At 38.1% G+C, this 17,900-nt stretch overlaps 1 protein-coding gene and 1 pseudogene across 3 annotated transcripts in view; both read left to right on the forward strand.

Annotated features, from left to right (window-relative positions):
• Positions 1-17,900, forward strand: part of CERS5 (ceramide synthase 5) — a 29,586-nt gene that overhangs the window by 5,377 nt on the left and 6,309 nt on the right. For 2 of the 3 annotated variants that reach the window (XM_045830046.1, XM_045830045.1), the window contains exons 2-6: positions 13,226-13,331; positions 13,892-14,022; positions 14,714-14,771; positions 16,679-16,729; positions 17,397-17,489. In XM_045830046.1, the coding sequence (XP_045686002.1) occupies positions 13,226-13,331; positions 13,892-14,022; positions 14,714-14,771; positions 16,679-16,729; positions 17,397-17,489 (439 nt within the window). The remainder of the gene's footprint in view (positions 1-13,225; positions 13,332-13,891; positions 14,023-14,713; positions 14,772-16,678; positions 16,730-17,396; positions 17,490-17,900) is intronic. The other variant, XM_045830047.1, reaches the window with a different exon arrangement.
• LOC123813148 lies at positions 15,519-15,635 on the forward strand (annotated as a pseudogene).

Here is a 17,900-nt window from a genome sequence, read left to right on the forward strand (position 1 = left end):
TTTGAGAAGGGTCCACCCTCATCTACTCAGTTGCCCAGAGGAGTAACCGGAGTCTAAATCTTCAATCTGAAATAGATTTTTGGCTAGATTGAGAGAGGCAGAACTATAGATCCTTTGTTTCTATTCTTAAATTTCATTATACTATATTCGAGTGTTGAGCACCTTCCTATAGCTTCTCTCTCTCTTTCTCTCCTCCCCATACATAAATTCATGCTACCTTTACCTATCAAAAGAGAGATAAACTCTTCCTATTTTTAAAAACTTCTTTTTAATAATATATTGATTGAGATCTGAGGGAAAGAGTGATTCAAGCTAGATCTGCTGTCTTACTTAAATTGGATCTTAAATTGTTTGAGATTTAACATCTAGTCCCTTGAGCACTTGTTACTTGGAATCAAGTAGGAGCTTGAGACTTAGTATTGACACCATTAGAACTATATAGGTTCATCTGTTTTGAACATGGCATTGCAATAGGAGTTTTATATTGCCAGAAGAAAATTATTTTGTAAATTATACAGGAGACAGATTAGAACTCTCCTTGTTGCTCATTCATTATTCCAATCCCCTCTCCTCTCCTGTTACTTCCTATGCAGCCTCACTGGGATGTCTAAGGAACCTTTCAATACCATTCTTTCTCACCTGGGAGTGAATGTATTCATTTGCTGGCCTGTCATGTAACTGACAACAAGAGTAATGACTCATTTTGTGTGTGCATGTGCACGTTTCTTAAACACTCATTTCATCTTCCTCTTGTCAACCTTGCTACCTCTGCTATATACTGCCTTTTGTTTTCCTGTTCTCCCCCACTTCCCCTAAGAAGAGGAAGAACTTTTTTTCCTCTTCCTGACAGGCCTGCTATCCCCCTCCTAGATCCTCTTCATGTCACCGCATTGTGACCCAGTGTTAGCAGGTCCTCCAGACAGGGAAGAGAAGCCTTAGGAAGAATGGACATAGTTGCTGACTAGGCTATAAGGAGACTGCCCATTCCACTGCATCCCTAAAGGTGTTCTGTTGGGCGTTAGTGAATTGTATTACAGAATTAAGTCAGGTTTGTATATCCAGCAGAGCCAGATTGAAAAAGATGGTTATGTGACCCTGCCCTTATCTAAGAATCCACCTCTTAATAAACACCAGATGGTCAGAAGCCTAATGTGTCCCTCCTCTCTTTGGCAAAACTTTCTCCAGCCCTTTTTGTGTAGTAGGTGTTAATGCTCTACAGAAAACCCTGAGTACAGTCATGCCTGAGGTCAGGTTCCTGGCTTATCCCTGGAGACAATATATCTACCACTGAAAAGAAACATGTCAGATATTTTTGCTTTAGCCACTTCCTGAGTCAGAAACTAGGGTCTCCCAGATGAGTAAAGAGGAAATTCATGAAAGAGGAGGCAGCAAGTGAAATCTGTCCTCATAGAGTAGGAAGGGAGAAATAATACCTATTTTGGCTTCCTTTCCAAAGGTATTTTTAGGCAGATAAAAGCTGCCTTCTAAAGAATTCTCTGAGTTTTGAGTACTTTGTACCAAATCCACTCCTACTTTATCTTGGGAAAGTTAATTGAGGTGTTAAAAGGAGTTAACCATAATCGCTTCTAGCTGAAAAATAAAAATCTGAAACTAGTTTCCTTAGATAGGAAGACAGTTTTTCTAGATGTGAAGACAAATTGTCTCTGAATCATTTAGAACTGTTCTGTGCAGTACAGTAGCTGCTAGTTTGGGGGGATTTCAAATGTGATTAGTCAGAACTGAGATGTGTTGTAAGTGTAAAATACATACTAGATTTCGAAGGCTTGGTGCAAAAAAAAGTAAAATATTTTAATTTTTAACACTGATTACAGATTGACATGATAGTATTTTGGATATATGAGGTTAAACAAAGTATATTATCAAAATTAATTTCATCTCTTTCTTTTTTACTTTGTAAAATGTGGCTATTAGAGCCCTGGCTGGCATAGCTCAGTGGATTGAGTGTGGGCTGCGAACCAAAGCATCGCAGGTTAAATTCCCAGTCAGGGCACATGCCTGGGTTGCAGGCAATGGCCCCCAACAACCGTACATTGATGTTTCTCTTTCTCTCTGTCTTTCTCCCTCCCTTCCCTCTCTAAAAATAAATTTAAAAATGTGGCTATTAGAAAATTTAAAATTAGATATGTGGCATGCATTGTATTTCTGTTGACCAGTGCTGCTGATTGTGGCTCAAACAAATATTAGTAACTAAGAAGAGAATTTAATAGATTCACATTTGATTCACTATTTTAGAACCATAAGATAATCAGTCCTAGGTATATCAGACTATGAAAATAGGTCTTTCTTTAAAAAAAAGTAGTAAAAATGGGATTTCTAAGATGTACATTATTTCCTGAATGATTTAGTTATAGTCTATTTTGTGTAATCTTCTATTGACAGTGCCTTTAGCCAAGCATTGCTCTGTAGTTTTGCTCTTTTGCATATATCTTCTCAGTGGAGTAGTTAATGATCTGTAAACAAACAAGTTTGTCAAGTAGTTAAGTATACCTGGGCTCTGCACAGCCTTGGTAAGACAGAGAATAGTCACACTATTATATCTCTTCTCAAAATTATGGAGTTTCTGGAAAAGGGTATTCCTTGTAGTCTTTAGCTTTTAGTTAGTGTCAGCATTTGTGAGAACTCTCAGTGAGAGGCACAGAGGATCTCGAACTAAATCAGATTGCCATATATCAAACTATGTGCCAAGGATAAAAAGGTGAGTAAGTCATGATGGCTACCCTCAGGAAGAGAACAAGAAAACAGTGATTAAAATACAGTGTAATAAATATATGTACAGCCCTGACTGGTGTGGTTCAGTGGGCTGGGCATTGTCCTGCAAACTGAAAAGTTGCTGGCTTGATTCCCAGTCAGGGCACATGCCTGGGTTGGAGGCCAGGTCTCTGGTTTAAGAGGCAACTAACCTCTTTCCCTCCCACAATGATGTTTTCCTCCCTCTCTTTCTCCGTCCCTTCCCCTCTCTCTAAAAATAAATACAATCTTTAAAAAAAAATGTATTACAGCCCTGGCTGATGTGACTCAGTGAATGGAGTGCCAGCCTGCAAACCAAAGAGTTGCAGGTTCAATTCCCCATCAGGGTGCATGCCTGGGTTTCGGGCCAGGTCCCCAGTTGGGGGTGGGTGAGAGGCAACCATACATTGATGTTTCTCTCCCTCTCTTTCTCCCTCCTTTCCTCTCTCTCTAAAAATAAATAAAATCTTAAAAAAAAAAGAAAAAATGCCCATTTAAGAACAAAAGTACGTGCAAATGTATGTATGTAAAATACACTGCAATATATGAGAGTTTGGAAGAGGTGAATTTGATTCCTTCTAACAGTTGTTAACTAAAATACAGGCTCAATGTCTCACTAACAAACACTTGCTTGTTGGACTGACTGGGAAGAATGGTAAAAACTTGAGAAAGCTTTTTGTTAACCTTTTTTTCTACTCCACCTCTTCTTTGGCACACTTGAGTTTGTGTATTTCTACTTTAAGCAAATGCATTAAGTTGCATAATCACTCATTTATTTAAAATAGATAAATATGGTAATGAAAGAAATGTATGTAAGTATGTAGTTGGGAAAGGGAGGAATACTTAAACAATGAGAGTCTCAGGAATTCTCAGCCGTTTTCCATCCACACTTTGAGAACTGCAGCTCTGTAGCAAGTAAAATATTTACTAGCTACTGTGCAATATAACTGCAACTTTGTCTTAAGTCAGTTTGTGTGTGTCTGAAGCATTTGAACATACACAATCTAAATACTGGAATTCTTATCTCAGGACTTAGTTCCCTTATAGAAAGGTAAGATGATTCTTTTTTCTTATCACAGTACCAGTAGGTACATTAAATTGCACAGGCATTAGTCATCTTAATTCTTTAAGGCCCTTTTATAGGTCTAAAGTGCAGATAATTTTTCTGCAAGTAGATAAAGAGTGAAGGATAGTCTGGTATAAATCCACATTCTGTGCCTTGTCATGGATTAGAATAGTATGTGTCATAGAGGTCCTTTTCTTTCTAGTCTGTTTCTGGTTTGCTATAAGAACACATTTGCTATTAAAAAAAAATAGTCCTCTAAAGAAAATGCCAAAATTACTTATACACAGACAGTGCAAGAAATACTGGATTCGGTATAGATGTCTTTGATGAGTGCTGCACCTTGTACACAGGAAGCATATATGTGTACAATAATGTGTACAACAAATTTACTTATACATAGGAAAAATCCTCTCCTCTTAAGAAGTCACTCAGAAAAAAATACACTGACATAGATGCATATGTTTATGGAATATGCAAGATAATGAAATGCTGACAGTTACGAGCATATAAATGAATAGTGTTAGGGTAATTTAGAAATTCTTAAATATTTTTTTGTTCTCTGTCTTCTTTTTCATTCTTAAAAATTATTGAGGCTTCCAAAGGAGCTTTTGTTTGTGTGGGTTACTTATACCTATCCGTTTTCCCATATTTGAAATTTAAGAACTGTGTTTACTATTTCATTAAAATAATAATAATAAACTTGCTATCTGTTAACATAAATAACATTTTTGAAAAATAATTATTTTCCAAAAGAAAACATATAGAGTGAGAAGAACTGCATTGATTTTACATTTTTACAAATCTATCTAATGTCTGGCTTAATAAAATAACTGGATTCACCTCAATGGCTTCTGCATCCAATCTCTTGTAATATGTTGTTTTGGTTGATGTACCTAAATAAAAGCAAGCTACACACAGATATGGAAAAAGGAAGTATTTTTTTCTTTTGTACTACACCAAAACACAAGTTGTAGCTTCTTAAAGGTTGGTTGTATTGTAGAATCTGAAACCATATCAATGAGTATTTTATTCATGTCAAAATTCATTGGTCCATATTATACTTTGAATGAATATCATATATTGGTCATCTGAAAAATACTGGTTCACTGAGTTATATAGATTTCCCAAATGTCAATACATTTCATTATACAATATTTTAAAATCATATTAGTTAATCTCATTGTAACAAATCATATCAGAAAAATCTTGAAGTATTGTCAAGTCAAAGATGGATATAAGTTCTCTAAAATTGTAATTTTCACTTAGAAAGCTGAATTTTATTATTGGCAACAATGTTTTTTTTTAAGTGACAGGCTTATTTCATTCATTTTCAAGAAAATATTTTCTAAATACCTAGATCTAAGTAACCTTAGTTTATGTTTGTCATTCAGTCAGGTAAAATTAGTATTCAGTGAAAAACAAGCGTTTTTGTTCCGTGCACAATCAGCCACCCAAGTGCATTGCTTTGACACAACCATGTGTGTACTCGGGTGCACAGCAGAAGTGCTTTCTGTGTACTTCCCACTTTATCACAGAATATTCTTAAACAATGTTCTCAGTGCTTGAGATTAATAAAATTAGTCATTTGTATTAATCATTTTTTCATCAAGGACATTCTTAAGTGAAACTAGCTTTTTTTTTTTCTTTTTTAGCTAAGAGGACACAGCAAAGAATAATATAACTATTGGGTTGGTAAAAAAAAAAAAAGTCCATTACATTTTTTTCCATATGATGGCTCTGGTAGTACTTAGTTGTCTTTAACTTCATTCGAAACAATTTTGTTAGTTGTGACAGCTGTCATACCAGCATGCATTAAAAAAAAACTTATCAAAATTGGTGAATTTTTGAGCAGCCATTTTAATATTGAAGATGGAAGAAAATATGCAACATTTTTGGCATATTATGCTTTATTATTTCAAGAACAGTTAAAATGCAACTGAAACACAGAAAAAAATTTGTGCAGTGTATGGGGAAGGTGCTGTGACTGATGGAACATGTCAAAAGTGGTTTGTGGAGTTTCTTGGTACAACTGACATTTTGGCCAAATAACTCTTTCCTGTGAGGCTGTCTTATGCATTGGTAGATGTTTAACAGCACCCCTAGCCTCTACCTACTAGAAGCCAATAGTGGAGACAGCTGACATATTCAAAATATCCAAATCAATAAAGTTATTGAAAATGAAAAATATGTCTCTCATTTTACAGAAAAAACATAAGGGGCTTTTTGGCCAAGCTAGCACTGCTGCAGTTTGGTGCCACTGCCTTGATTTGGCTCAGATGCCGTTAGTTGTACTCACCTTTGCTTTGTACTGTAATTGCAAATATCAAGACAGTAACAGAGGCAAATGTCTTAATTTTATATGAAAACAGTTTTGACTTTATGGGCCCCCACAGTATTCCAGGAACCTTTGGGAGTCTGTGGACCATCTCTGCTGTAACTGAGTGAGATCCTCTAGGGTTTTCATACAGAGTAAGAAAAGAAGCTACACAGAACCCAGAGGAAACTCCTTGTTTAGGAAAAGGCAAAGGAAAAATGCAAAAGGAGGTAAGAGGTACGACAGTTATACAGTATTTGATCATAGTTAGCACTTAATAGGTATACTTAACTTTGTCCCAGGCACTGTTCTAAGTGCTAAACATAGTAACTTTATGAGGTAGGTTAATACTATCATTATCCTCATTTTATAGATGAAAAACCTGAAGCATGGAGAAAGTTAAGTACCTTGTCCAAGGTGATTCAACTAGTAGTGCATACCAGGCAGTGTAGTTGTACTGGGTGGAGGGGGGGGCGGCACAGAAAACTAGGGAGGGGGTGGCAGTAAGAAAGCTAAGAAAAGAGCATTTCAAGAGGGGGGCCATGGCCAATAATACAAAACGGTACTGGGTGGTCGGGTAAGATACAGGACTGAAAAACATCTATTTGATTCCACAAAAAGATCATTAACACCTTTGGCAAGACCAGCTTCAGTGAAGTGTAGGGACAGAAGCCAGATGAGAGAGGGAGGAGGGTTGAGGAACGAGTGGGAGTTAGAAGAGAAGTCAAGAGGAGAGAACTTCAAGACCTTAGCTGTGAGGTAAGAGAGAGCCAGAGGGTGTGAGGGACAGGGAGAGCCTTTGTCAGATGGGGAAACTTCAGCATGTTTACGGTCTGGTGAGAAGAAACAAGTAGAGAGAAGAGGGGCTGAAGATAATAAGAGAAAAACCAAGAAAAATAAATACAATGAAATTTCTGATCCATAAGCGAATGTTCTCTAAAAGCACGGATATTTTAGATAGAGTGGTTCTGATGCAGGAAGTTGAAGGCATTCCCTTCTCTTAAACCTGATTCTTGAGAGCTAGCTGTTTCCACTTCTTCTTCCTCCTCATATCTTTCACTTCTATAACTCATTACTGTCTTTTAGAGCCTCCATCTACTTACAGTAATTTCTTTGGTAAAGGTTACCAAAGATCTCCAAATGGCTAAATCCAGTGGGCACTGGGTTTCTACGTCATTTGATAGGACTCCACCTTTGGCCTTCCTGTCCCCCAAATTCATCTTTTATGCTTGTTGTTTCCCAGGATTCTGACCTTGGTTCTCTTTTCAGTTTATATTCCTCTCATGTAGTCACATCTACCCCACACAATTTTAGCTACCACCTACATTCTTATTCTCTCGCTATCTTTTTCTTTCTCAGATGTGTGTGTATCCCATTCAAGTTCCTTTTCCAAGTTTATTTGCCTACTAGACAGTTCCATTTCAATGACGCATCTCAGCATACACACAACTCATACATCACCCCCAGATTTGCTTTTCTCACTTTACTTTCTACTTGGTTGAGGCACCATAATCTACTTAGTTTCCCAAGGCAGAAACATGGAAGGCACACTTGACTCTTCTTTTGCCTCTTACCTCTGTTCAGTTGCCAAGTCCTGTCAGTTTTACCTCCTAAATATCTCTTGAGTCCATCAACGCTTTATCACTTAAAGCATGGGTTTTTTACAATAGCCTTCAGCTGATGACAATTCTTTATTAATATACAGATCCAGTCATCTCTTCTCTGCCCTGGTATAAATTATTGGATAACTGTCAGTAATAATTATCCAATAATTTATCCAATAATAAATTACATTCAAGCTTTGCATAACATACAAGGCAACTGTGATCTGCCTCCTAACTACCTGTATCATTTTTTTCTCCTGTCACTGTTGCCACTGTCACCCCCACCTCCAATACACTTTTTTTTTTTTAAGATTTCATTTATTTATTTTTAGAGAGAAGGGAAGAGAGAGAGAGAAACATCAATCAGCTGCCTCAACCAGGGACTGAACCTGCAACCCAGGCATGTGCCCTGTGCAGGAATCAAACTGGCAACCTTTCACTTTGTGAGATGATGCCCACCTAACTGAACCACACCAGTCAGGGCAATACTTTCTTATCTCTCTGTTTAGTACATGCTGTTCCCTCTGCCTGAATGTACTTTGTATTCTCTTCTTCTCTTTCTTGCAGAAGCCACTCTATTTTTAATGTCATTGGTTTATTAACAATTCAGTTGTAAAGGGAAGGGAAGGGACCTTTTTTAAAATTGATTTTGAAGAGGGGAAAAAGAGAAACATCAATTTGTTGTTATAAGAATCAACCAATAAATGCCTAAATAAGTATAAAACCAAATCGATGTCTGTCTGTGCCAGGACTGAACCTACAGCCCTGGCATATCTACACTCTAAACACCTGAGCTACCCAGCCAGGACCTGAATCTGTTTGCTGTGGGACTCTGCATTTGCCTGTTAGGGGTACATATGTTTTGGGGAAGGACTTTCTAATGCTGCTGTGTACTTAAGGATTAAATTCTCCAAACAAGACTACATTTGGCCCTAAGAAACTATTTAATCATCATCTCAGCTACTCTCTTTCTCCCTCGTGCCTGCCCCTCTCCCCATGCGTGTCTGTGTGTGTCTGCGTTTGTGTGTAGTGGGGAGCATTTCAGGTTCAGGTACTTTAGTTACTCAGTGTTCTTCACCTAATGATACACCATCCTCAGCCTTTTTATTGTATTTTCCCCTTCATCCCATTCCCTATTTTAATTTCTCTGGTTATATTTTCTTTTTGTATATCAATTTTGACACTTTGTATTTTTCCAGAAATTGATCTAAGCTATTGCTTCCCAACTCAGCCATGTTGCTGCACATGTAGAAGATAAAATGCACATTGCATGATGGGGGGGTGGGGGCGGTGAGGCCAAGGCTCCAGGCTAAGGGTTTCTGGTTACCACAGGCTACAGGGACCACCTTGCAAACTAAGGGCAGCATCTCAGCATAAGTATAACAACCAAGTTGAGAAGCTTGATCTAGGTTTTCTAGTATATTTATTTATAGTTCATATCCTTCAGTGACATTGCATGAATCATAAAGACGGCAATGTTAGTATAGCCTCTGTCTTTTGTATGAAAAAGCAAAGTAATAAGTAATTTCATCTTAACCCAGGCTGAGGTCAGCTGCCACCATGTATCTGGAGGGCAGGGAAAGGGCAAATTGAAATGATCTCTCCAAAGCAGGACAGATGTATTACAACCAGGCTGGGTCACTAGACTCATGTTCCTGGAGTGGCAGGTGGAAAGGAGCACCTGACTGTTACAGACCACTAAATGTCTACTTACACAGACTTGAAGGCTAAGGGAAGTCTAATTTTACAAATTATTTTAAAAGTTTGGGCAACTCCAGCATCAATATGGGCAACATATTGATGCCGGAGAGGATGGAAAATCACAATAGAAGTTTGATTTCTCAGGGCCATCCAGCACAGCAGTTTGCAAACTGTGTTATCAGAAACACTTCATACTCTTAAAAACCATCAGGGACTCCAGAGCATTTCTGTTTATATAAATAACACCTATCAATATGTACTGTTTTAGAAATTAAAATGAAAAATAATTTAATATATTATTAATTCACTTACAAATAACAATAAATTGATTTTATTGTTAATATAACTAACACTTGATGAAAAATATTTGCCAAAACAAAAAAAGCGAGCAGAATTGTATTATTTTACATGTTTGCAAGTCTCTTTAATATTTGGCACCTGTATTCTCATGTCAGCTTCTGCGTTGTCTGTTGCAGTTTGTCATATAACCTGTGGAAGATCCCGCTGTACACTCATGAGAGAATTAGAGAGAGAGTAATTATTGTGAAGTTACAGAATTATTAAGAGAATCATCTTAACTTTACAGACCTCCTGAAAGGGTCTCTGAGACTTCTTGGAGCCTCCAGAGCATACTTTGAAAAGTGCCACTTTTTCAGAAAGGATGGATGTCAGGCTCTTTATCTGGAGTTTTACTAACCTATTTTATAAATTATACTGAATGCCACATAAACAATAGAGAATGAGTACATGATTAAGTTTGAATTTCTTCAAATTAGTACAGTAATTAAAAATAATTTCACTTTCTTCATTAAGGTAATCCATTAAATGCAGAAATAAGTCATGTATTTACTTGTTTTATCACAGAAAAATACTTTTCCACCATAAGTCCTTATTACTGGTTTTGGGATTCATGCCCAAAATAGATGCCCAATAAATATTTGTTAAATAAATTTTCTTAGGATCTGTACAGCTGTAACAGACTCGATGCTGCCAATAGCTTTATGCCTTTCATTGGACTCTGTGAACTAATGAGGGCAGGATGTGAGCTAATGACACCATAGGATGTTAAGTCCACTCCAAGTTACAGATAATTAAAAAACTATCTTGGCTTCACCCAGGTGAGCAGGGTACAAAAATCCGCTGTCCCTATTGTACAAAAGAGGATTTCTTACGCTTCTCACCTTCTGCCAGAGGAACTATCAGGTACCCAGACTGAACTATCAGTTTCTAGTAAAATAATAACCTCCACCTTTTATTGAATGCTTACTAAGTGTCAGGGACTGCGCTAGGCATGCATGTCATGTTGTTTCATCTTTAAAATGAACTTCCACAGAGTCTCTTAACTGTTACAATCTGCCCAACTCCCTGACCTTTAATCACCTGGCTGCTTCTAGATTGAGGAAGAGACCTCCATCAGGGGGTAAGAGTAAGAATTGAAAAGGCTGTTTTTTGTTTTTGCATCTGCCTGTTCATATGATTAATGCAGATGAGAGGAGATGAAGGAGACAGTGAGAGGTGATTCAGTGCTTTTATCTCTGATGTGGCACCAACTTAAAAGCAGAGAATGGCTGCTTTAATTACTCTTCTGGGTCCTTATCAATCCTGGGTCCAAACTGAGCTCATGGAACAGGGTGGGAATCACTGGACCTCTCACTTGTCAGTTACTGAGTGGCTCTGAGCACAAAACCTTGGTAAAGACAAAAGCGTATTCTCTGTGTATTCTGTGTTCACGAGTTTAAACATGAGTGGGGTTTTTAAATATTTGTACACAGACTAATACACCAGGAAACATAAAGTATGTACTAGCACTGGCCTTTGAATGAAACTTTTGTGCTACCTGTGTAAAAGAGAGGAGAGAATGAGTTAAGATGTAGCTAATTTTGTGCTCTGAATAAATGTTTCCCCATGGCTCAGGAACCTTGGTGATAAGGGTAAAAATTTTCATAGAAGAACATAAACAAAGTTTCTTATTCTTAGTCTCTCCCTCAGAGATAAATTCTGGATTCAAATGCAGACCATGAAAATAGGTCACGAGCATTGCCATCTTCGGCCTGCCTGTCATAATTTTATCGTGGGATTCCCAAAGATGCTAAAGGAGCTAAAACTGGTTTTGACCTGTCCTCAAAGTCACTACATGGAGTTTTTCCTAGAGCTGATTGATGCTCACAAAAATCTATGGTTGTGGAGAGGCAGATCTTTCTTGAAGAACCTAGGAATAGTTTCTCAATTTTCAAATATCTGAAAGTTAGGAATTAATTACAATCAATGATAACACTATATAATCTTAGATAAAGAAAAAAACTAATAAATCACCTCATATAACCCCTTTTAGAGATGATAAAACCAAGGCTCAAGTGACTTGGCCAAATTTATATGATTTATTAGTGGTATAGTCTAGGACTGGGTTTTACATTTTTTTTAAGATTTTATTTATTTACTTTTAGAGAGAGGGGAAGGGAGGGAGAAAGGAGGAGAGAAGCATTGATGTGAGAGAGGTATATCAATGGGTTGCCTCTCGCACACCCCCAACTGGGGACCTAGCCCACAGCCCAGGCATGTGCCCTGACTGGGACTCCCACTAGTGATCCTTTTTTTTTTGGTTCGCAGGCCAGCGCTTAATCTACTGAGCCACACCAGCCAGCCCCTTATTTCTTCTAAGTATTTCAATAATCTTTTTATTAGGCATGACCATTACCCAGGATATTTATATTTAGGGAGAACTCAGGCTCAGTTTTACTTTTCCCTGCAATTAAGACCTTTCTGGCCCTGGCTGGGTAGCTCAGTTGGTTCGAGCATAGTCAGAATACACCAAGGTTTCCGGTTCAATCCCAAGTCAGGGCACATAGAAGAATCAACAATGAATGCATAGATAAGTGCAACAACAAATCGATGTCTGTCTGTCTGTCTCTCTCCACGTCTTTTTAAAAATCAATTTTAAAAAAAGAGCTTCCTGATCTTTTGATGTAAGGAAAACTACCATTTATTAAGCACCTCCCTTGTTCTGGGTTCTTCATATGTTATCTCATTGAATACTTAAAAGATTCTTGTAACTTTTTAAAAAAGATTTTATTTATTTCCAGAGAGAGGGAGGCAGGGAAAGAGAATGAGAGGGAGAGAAACATTGATGTGTGGTTGCCTCTTGTGTGTCCCTCATTGGAGAGGTGGCCCGCAACCCAGGCATGTGCCCTGACTGGGAATCTAACCAGTGACCCTTTGGTTCACAGGCCTGCGCTCAATCCACTGAGCTACGCAAGGCAGGGCAGATTCTGCTAACAATTTAATGGTCCTGTGAATCACCCAGGGATCTTGTTAACCAAGATTATGCAGGTCTGGGATGGGACTCAAGCTCTGCATTCCTAAAAAGCTTCCAGGAGAAGCCAATAATGTTTTTGATCTGTGGACCTTATATTGAGTAGCAAAGATGTTGGTTGATATTATCTTCATCTTACAGATGAAAAACTGAGGCTTACAGAGATTAAATAAACTGCCCAAGTTCATACCAGCAGTAAATGGTAGACTAGTGATTTGATCTAGGTCTTTCTGACTTTAAAGCTTAAGATGTGATAAAAAAAAAAAAAAAAACAGGGGAAAATGGAAAGAGAGCTTATGATCCAATATTTCTTAAACAGGTCATGTCTCAAGTGAGTCAGTGGCAGATTCCAGAATGAAATCAGAGTCCTAGCTCCAGCCAAGTGTTTCCTCTTTTCCCTCTCATCACTCCCCTAATCAAGACCTTTCCTTTGTGCTTAGCAACCCATATTTAGATTGGCTCTTGGGCTTTCTCCACTACAGGTTTATTGCCAAACCCTGTGCACTCCATGTTGGCATCCAGGACAGTGGTCCTTATCAGGCTCAACCCAATGCCATCCTTGAAAAGGTGTTCATATCTATTACCAAGGTAAGTGGGCAAAGAAACAGAAGATTTATATAAGGTTGCTCCTTGGGACAGGGGAAGATAGAGGACAAGTATCTCCAAGGGTTAGGCTAGAATGGGTTAGGTAGTCATTACATCTGTATCCCCTCAGGAACATACCTTTGGGCCAGGGTATAAGTCGAGTACACATACACTAGAGTTTTAGGCCCAGCAGCCACTACCGCCCCTTGCTCCCCAGATACACCATATCTTAATTTGGTTTTTCCCTGCTCCAGCTTTTGTCAGTACCTAACTGCATAATTAAGATGGGAATTGACCACCATTGCAGTTTGGGTTTTAATACCTTTTTTACTCAGCTTAGGCTGGAGGGAGAAGACCAAACAAGGATGTGTATAGGTGAGTGGTAAAGGTCCTTAATGTGTGAAGTAGCACTTCTTACTAAAAATGACTTTTGAGGTGAAACTAGGAAAGATAAACGTCACTTGAGCCACTGTAGTTCACCCCTTTGTCACTCACCTAGTCAAAGGGATGTAATGAGAGGTTTGAAGAAAAAGATATGTTCTGACTGGTCAATGCCTCTGCAGTATCCTGACGAGAAAAGGCTGGAGGGCCTGTCAAAGCAACTGGACTGGGACATACGAAAAATCCAGTGCTGGTTTCGCCATCGGAGGAATCAGGACAAGCCCCCAACGCTCACTAAATTCTGTGAAAGCATGTAGGTGTGCAGAGGAAAGTGGGGAATGAGGAGAGGGTGGGGTATGACTGGGCTGTTTTCTTTTTGGAAATCACTTCTCTTGTTAGCACAACAGTTGGTGAGGGTGAGGGGTTTAACTCAGTTTATTACAGTCAGGAAGAAGAGAGCTGGAAGACTGCTCACCCTTAGTTTCTTGGACATACCTGCCACTAAGTTAGATGTAGTTTCATTTTGTTCCTCTTTCCCAAATAGATTGGGAGTGAATCCCTTCACATAGGTAGGTGTGCACTGCACACACGTGTGCACTTTGACAGCAGTAGTACCAGTTTGCTCTAAGTGGACATTTTGGTGGGCAGCACCCCTTTTCCGGACATATTGTACTTCATTTCACTGGGTTTTACTAATTCCCCTCCGGGCACAGAGCACTGTATTTATCATTGTGGGGCAAAAGAAAATAATAGGCACTGTCATCAGGGCGTCTGATATGGAAGAAAAGTTGTTTAAAGCCATATGCGCTTGTGGAAATTTATTTTAAACAGAGGCTGAAAGATGTTGCTATTTTACTGGCTTTTGAGGTAACAATATTTGTCCCTATTCTGGGGACTTATCTTCTTTCTCACCAGTAACTGTCTTATCCCCAAATCTGCTATCTTCTTTAGCCTCAAAGAATATTTGAGTGAGTATTCATCTAACCTCTACTCTGCCCATCCAGGTGGAGATTCACTTTTTATTTATGTATATTCTGCTACGGAATTAGATTTCTTTGGTCGGTGAGTATGAACTTTCTTTGGTTTTCTCTTGCATTCTAATCATGACTATATTTCTAGAGATGGCTTAAATACTGTTAGATCTCTGTTTTTCCCTTTTTTTCTGTGATGCCTACAGCCCAGGTTTATATGTTAAGTGGTTGCCTTCTATCTGGGGCCTGACTTCCATATCCTCATAACTCTACTGTTTCTCCCCTAAATAGTGCTAGTACTAATTAGTGTTGATTAAATCAGTATAATGCATGATGGTCTACAGAGCACTAGACAAAACATCTTGTTCTTCCAGGAGAAACAGTTACAGAAATGGAAACAGTAACCCTTTAAAGTAGGTAAACAGGTATAGTTCTTACTTCTTCAGTTAGCTGTCAGAGTCAAAGAATTTCAGGCTTTTTGATTTCTGATTCCATGTTTGTTTGTTTGTTTGTTTTATCACAGCACCAGCCTATTTCTCTAAATGATATCATTAAGGCTCCAAAATACATAAAGCAAAAAGAGGTAGAATTGAAGGACGAGGATAGACAAATACATAATCATCCTTGAAGATTTTAATCCTCTTCTATGTAATTGACTAAATCATTAGATTAAAAAATGCCACGAAGGATATAGTTTTCAACAACACAATCAACCAATTTGACCTAATTGACACTTACAGAACAGTACACCAGCCCCTGAAGAACGTATATATAATTTTCCAGTGCACATGGAATGTCAACTAAGATAGATTGTATAGTAGGCCATAAAATAAATCTTGGCCTCCTGGTGCTTACCATACCTGTATATACAAAAAGAGGAGGCAGAGTAGACCCACCCCATATACACCTCACCTGGGCCCTTTGCCTGGTCTGTATTGTGAATGGAAAGACATGGAGAATGAACGAATGAATCTCAGTAAATTTTAAAATATTGAAATCTTACAGAATGTGTTCTCTGAGTATAATGGGATTAAATTAGAAGTCAGTAATAATAAGATATCCAGGTAATATTTGTCAATGAAACAATTCTGCTACATAATCGATGGATCAAACAAGAATTCACAAGGGAAACTTTTAAATATTTTGAATTGAATGATGCTGAAAATACAACAAGCCAAAATCTGTGGGATACAGCTAAAGCATGCTTAGGGGGAAATTTATAACTTTAAATGTTTATGTTAGGAAAAAATAAAGCTTTAAAAATCAGTGTTCTAAATTTCCATTTTAAGATCTGGAAAAAAGAAGAGCAAAGCAAACCCAAAGTAAGTTAAAGGAAAGAAATAATTTTTAAAAATAAGCAAAAATTAATGAAATAGGAATTAGATGAACAGCGGAAAAAACTAATAAAGCCAAAAGTTGGTTCTTTGAAAGTTTTGATTAAAATTGATAAACCCCTAGAAAAATGAGAAAACAAATTCTTGGTATCAGAGAGTAAAAGGAATTATCACTATAGATCATATAGACATTGAAAGAGTAATAAGACAACAATATGAACAACTTAATAGTAATAAATCCAACAACTTGGATGAAATGGACAAATTCCTTAAAGGACATAATTGAAAATCCACTAGAAGTTACTACTCTTGACTTCTGAATCTCTGACATGGAGATCTTTCTGTTGGTTATCAAATGGAGTCATTGTCTTCCTGCCTTCCTGTCTGCAATACATCCCAGGTGGTGATGCCTTCAGAAACTATCCTAGAGTTCTTCCTGCTCTTATTTACCTCAAAGCATGATTTTTCTATTTGTACTAACACTTTAAGTTCTATAAGAAAAGTCAAGCAATTTATTTACCCTTTAAAGATTTTAAATTCTGTCAAGATGGATTCCTTTTTCTTTCCCATCTCCCTGTTCCCCTTGTATCATAGCGAGGTGGGGATTATAAGTGAGTCAGGGGAGAATCCCCAAAACTGACCTGGATTATTTGTTTTCTCTTAGTCAGCTTGGTTTTGGGACACCCGACAGTGCTGGCATAGTTATCCGTACCAGGTAGGATCTGAGCCCTTTCAGGACAGGGCCCTTATACGTGTGTGTAAAGTGGGTTGGGGCAGAGTGCCACCGTAGAGCAGATGGCACATTTCTTTGGTATTCTTACGGGTTTAGGAGTTGAGTTTCTTTGAGTAATATATTCAGGGTATCTATTTGTGGTCCCCATCACTGTGAAATTGAGTCATCTTTTTATTCCAGTTCCCCATTATATTCACCCTAGTTGGGCTGGAAAGAAAAGCAGCTTACTGGCATTAATGAGCTGCTTTCTGGTTCATGTGTCCCTTTTGAATCAAAGGTAACTTGGAGTCCCCTTAATCTATGGTAGAAAAATGTCAGGGAGCTCCTAACAGGGTGGAAGAAGGGAAGGCCTGAGTATATTTAATCTCCCAAAAAGTATTAATTATTTGATCCTGCTATAGTATGTATTAACTTTATCTGATCTCTAAAAGATGAGAGCTGAAGATATGTAGGTAAAAGGGCAGAGGGAAGAGGTTTAAGCCTCTATACCAACCCAAAGCCTGTTAGCTATTGCAGATCTTGTAATGATGGGGAGGAAAGATGTCTAATAATTTTGGGTATTGGTCCTCCAAGGCAGAGAAGTTTGCAGAGATAGAATGAATCTTTGAGTAGCTGGCATTCTAACTACTTCTTTCTTTCTTTCTTCCAGCCTCTCACAAGTGGACTTTATTACTATTATATCATGGAATTGGCCTTTTATTGGTCTCTTATGTTTTCTCAGTTTACAGACATTAAAAGAAAGGTAAGGACACTGGCTCCCTCAATTTCCTAACTTGTTATAGCCTCCTTCCTAGCAGCTACCATTCTGCCATTGTGATGGATTCTCTGTCCTGACTGGGACTACAAAAGAGGGAGAAAATAGGTTTGATGGGAACATTTAGCTCTTTGTAATGTTCTCAGAAATGAGACCTGACTAATGAAGAAGTATATTTGAGGCATTCAGGGCAGCTAGGATGAGAACAATTAACAAACTAAGCATACCCTTTTCTTTATCTTTTTCCAAGGTTCTTACATGTATAAAGCTCAGGAAACTAGTCAGAACTTAGGAATAGCAAGTCATGATCCAGGACAAGGGCTGAATCCATAAAGGCTAAATCTGGCTTTTGCTTGACATTAGGAATCCTTGTTCTCTCTCTTCTTTCCCTTCTTGGTG

Source organism: Phyllostomus hastatus, unplaced genomic scaffold (assembly GCF_019186645.2).
Source record: "Phyllostomus hastatus isolate PE091 unplaced genomic scaffold, TTU_PhHast_1.1 phas_scaffold_93, whole genome shotgun sequence".
Classification (NCBI taxonomy): Eukaryota; Metazoa; Chordata; class Mammalia; order Chiroptera; family Phyllostomidae; genus Phyllostomus; species Phyllostomus hastatus.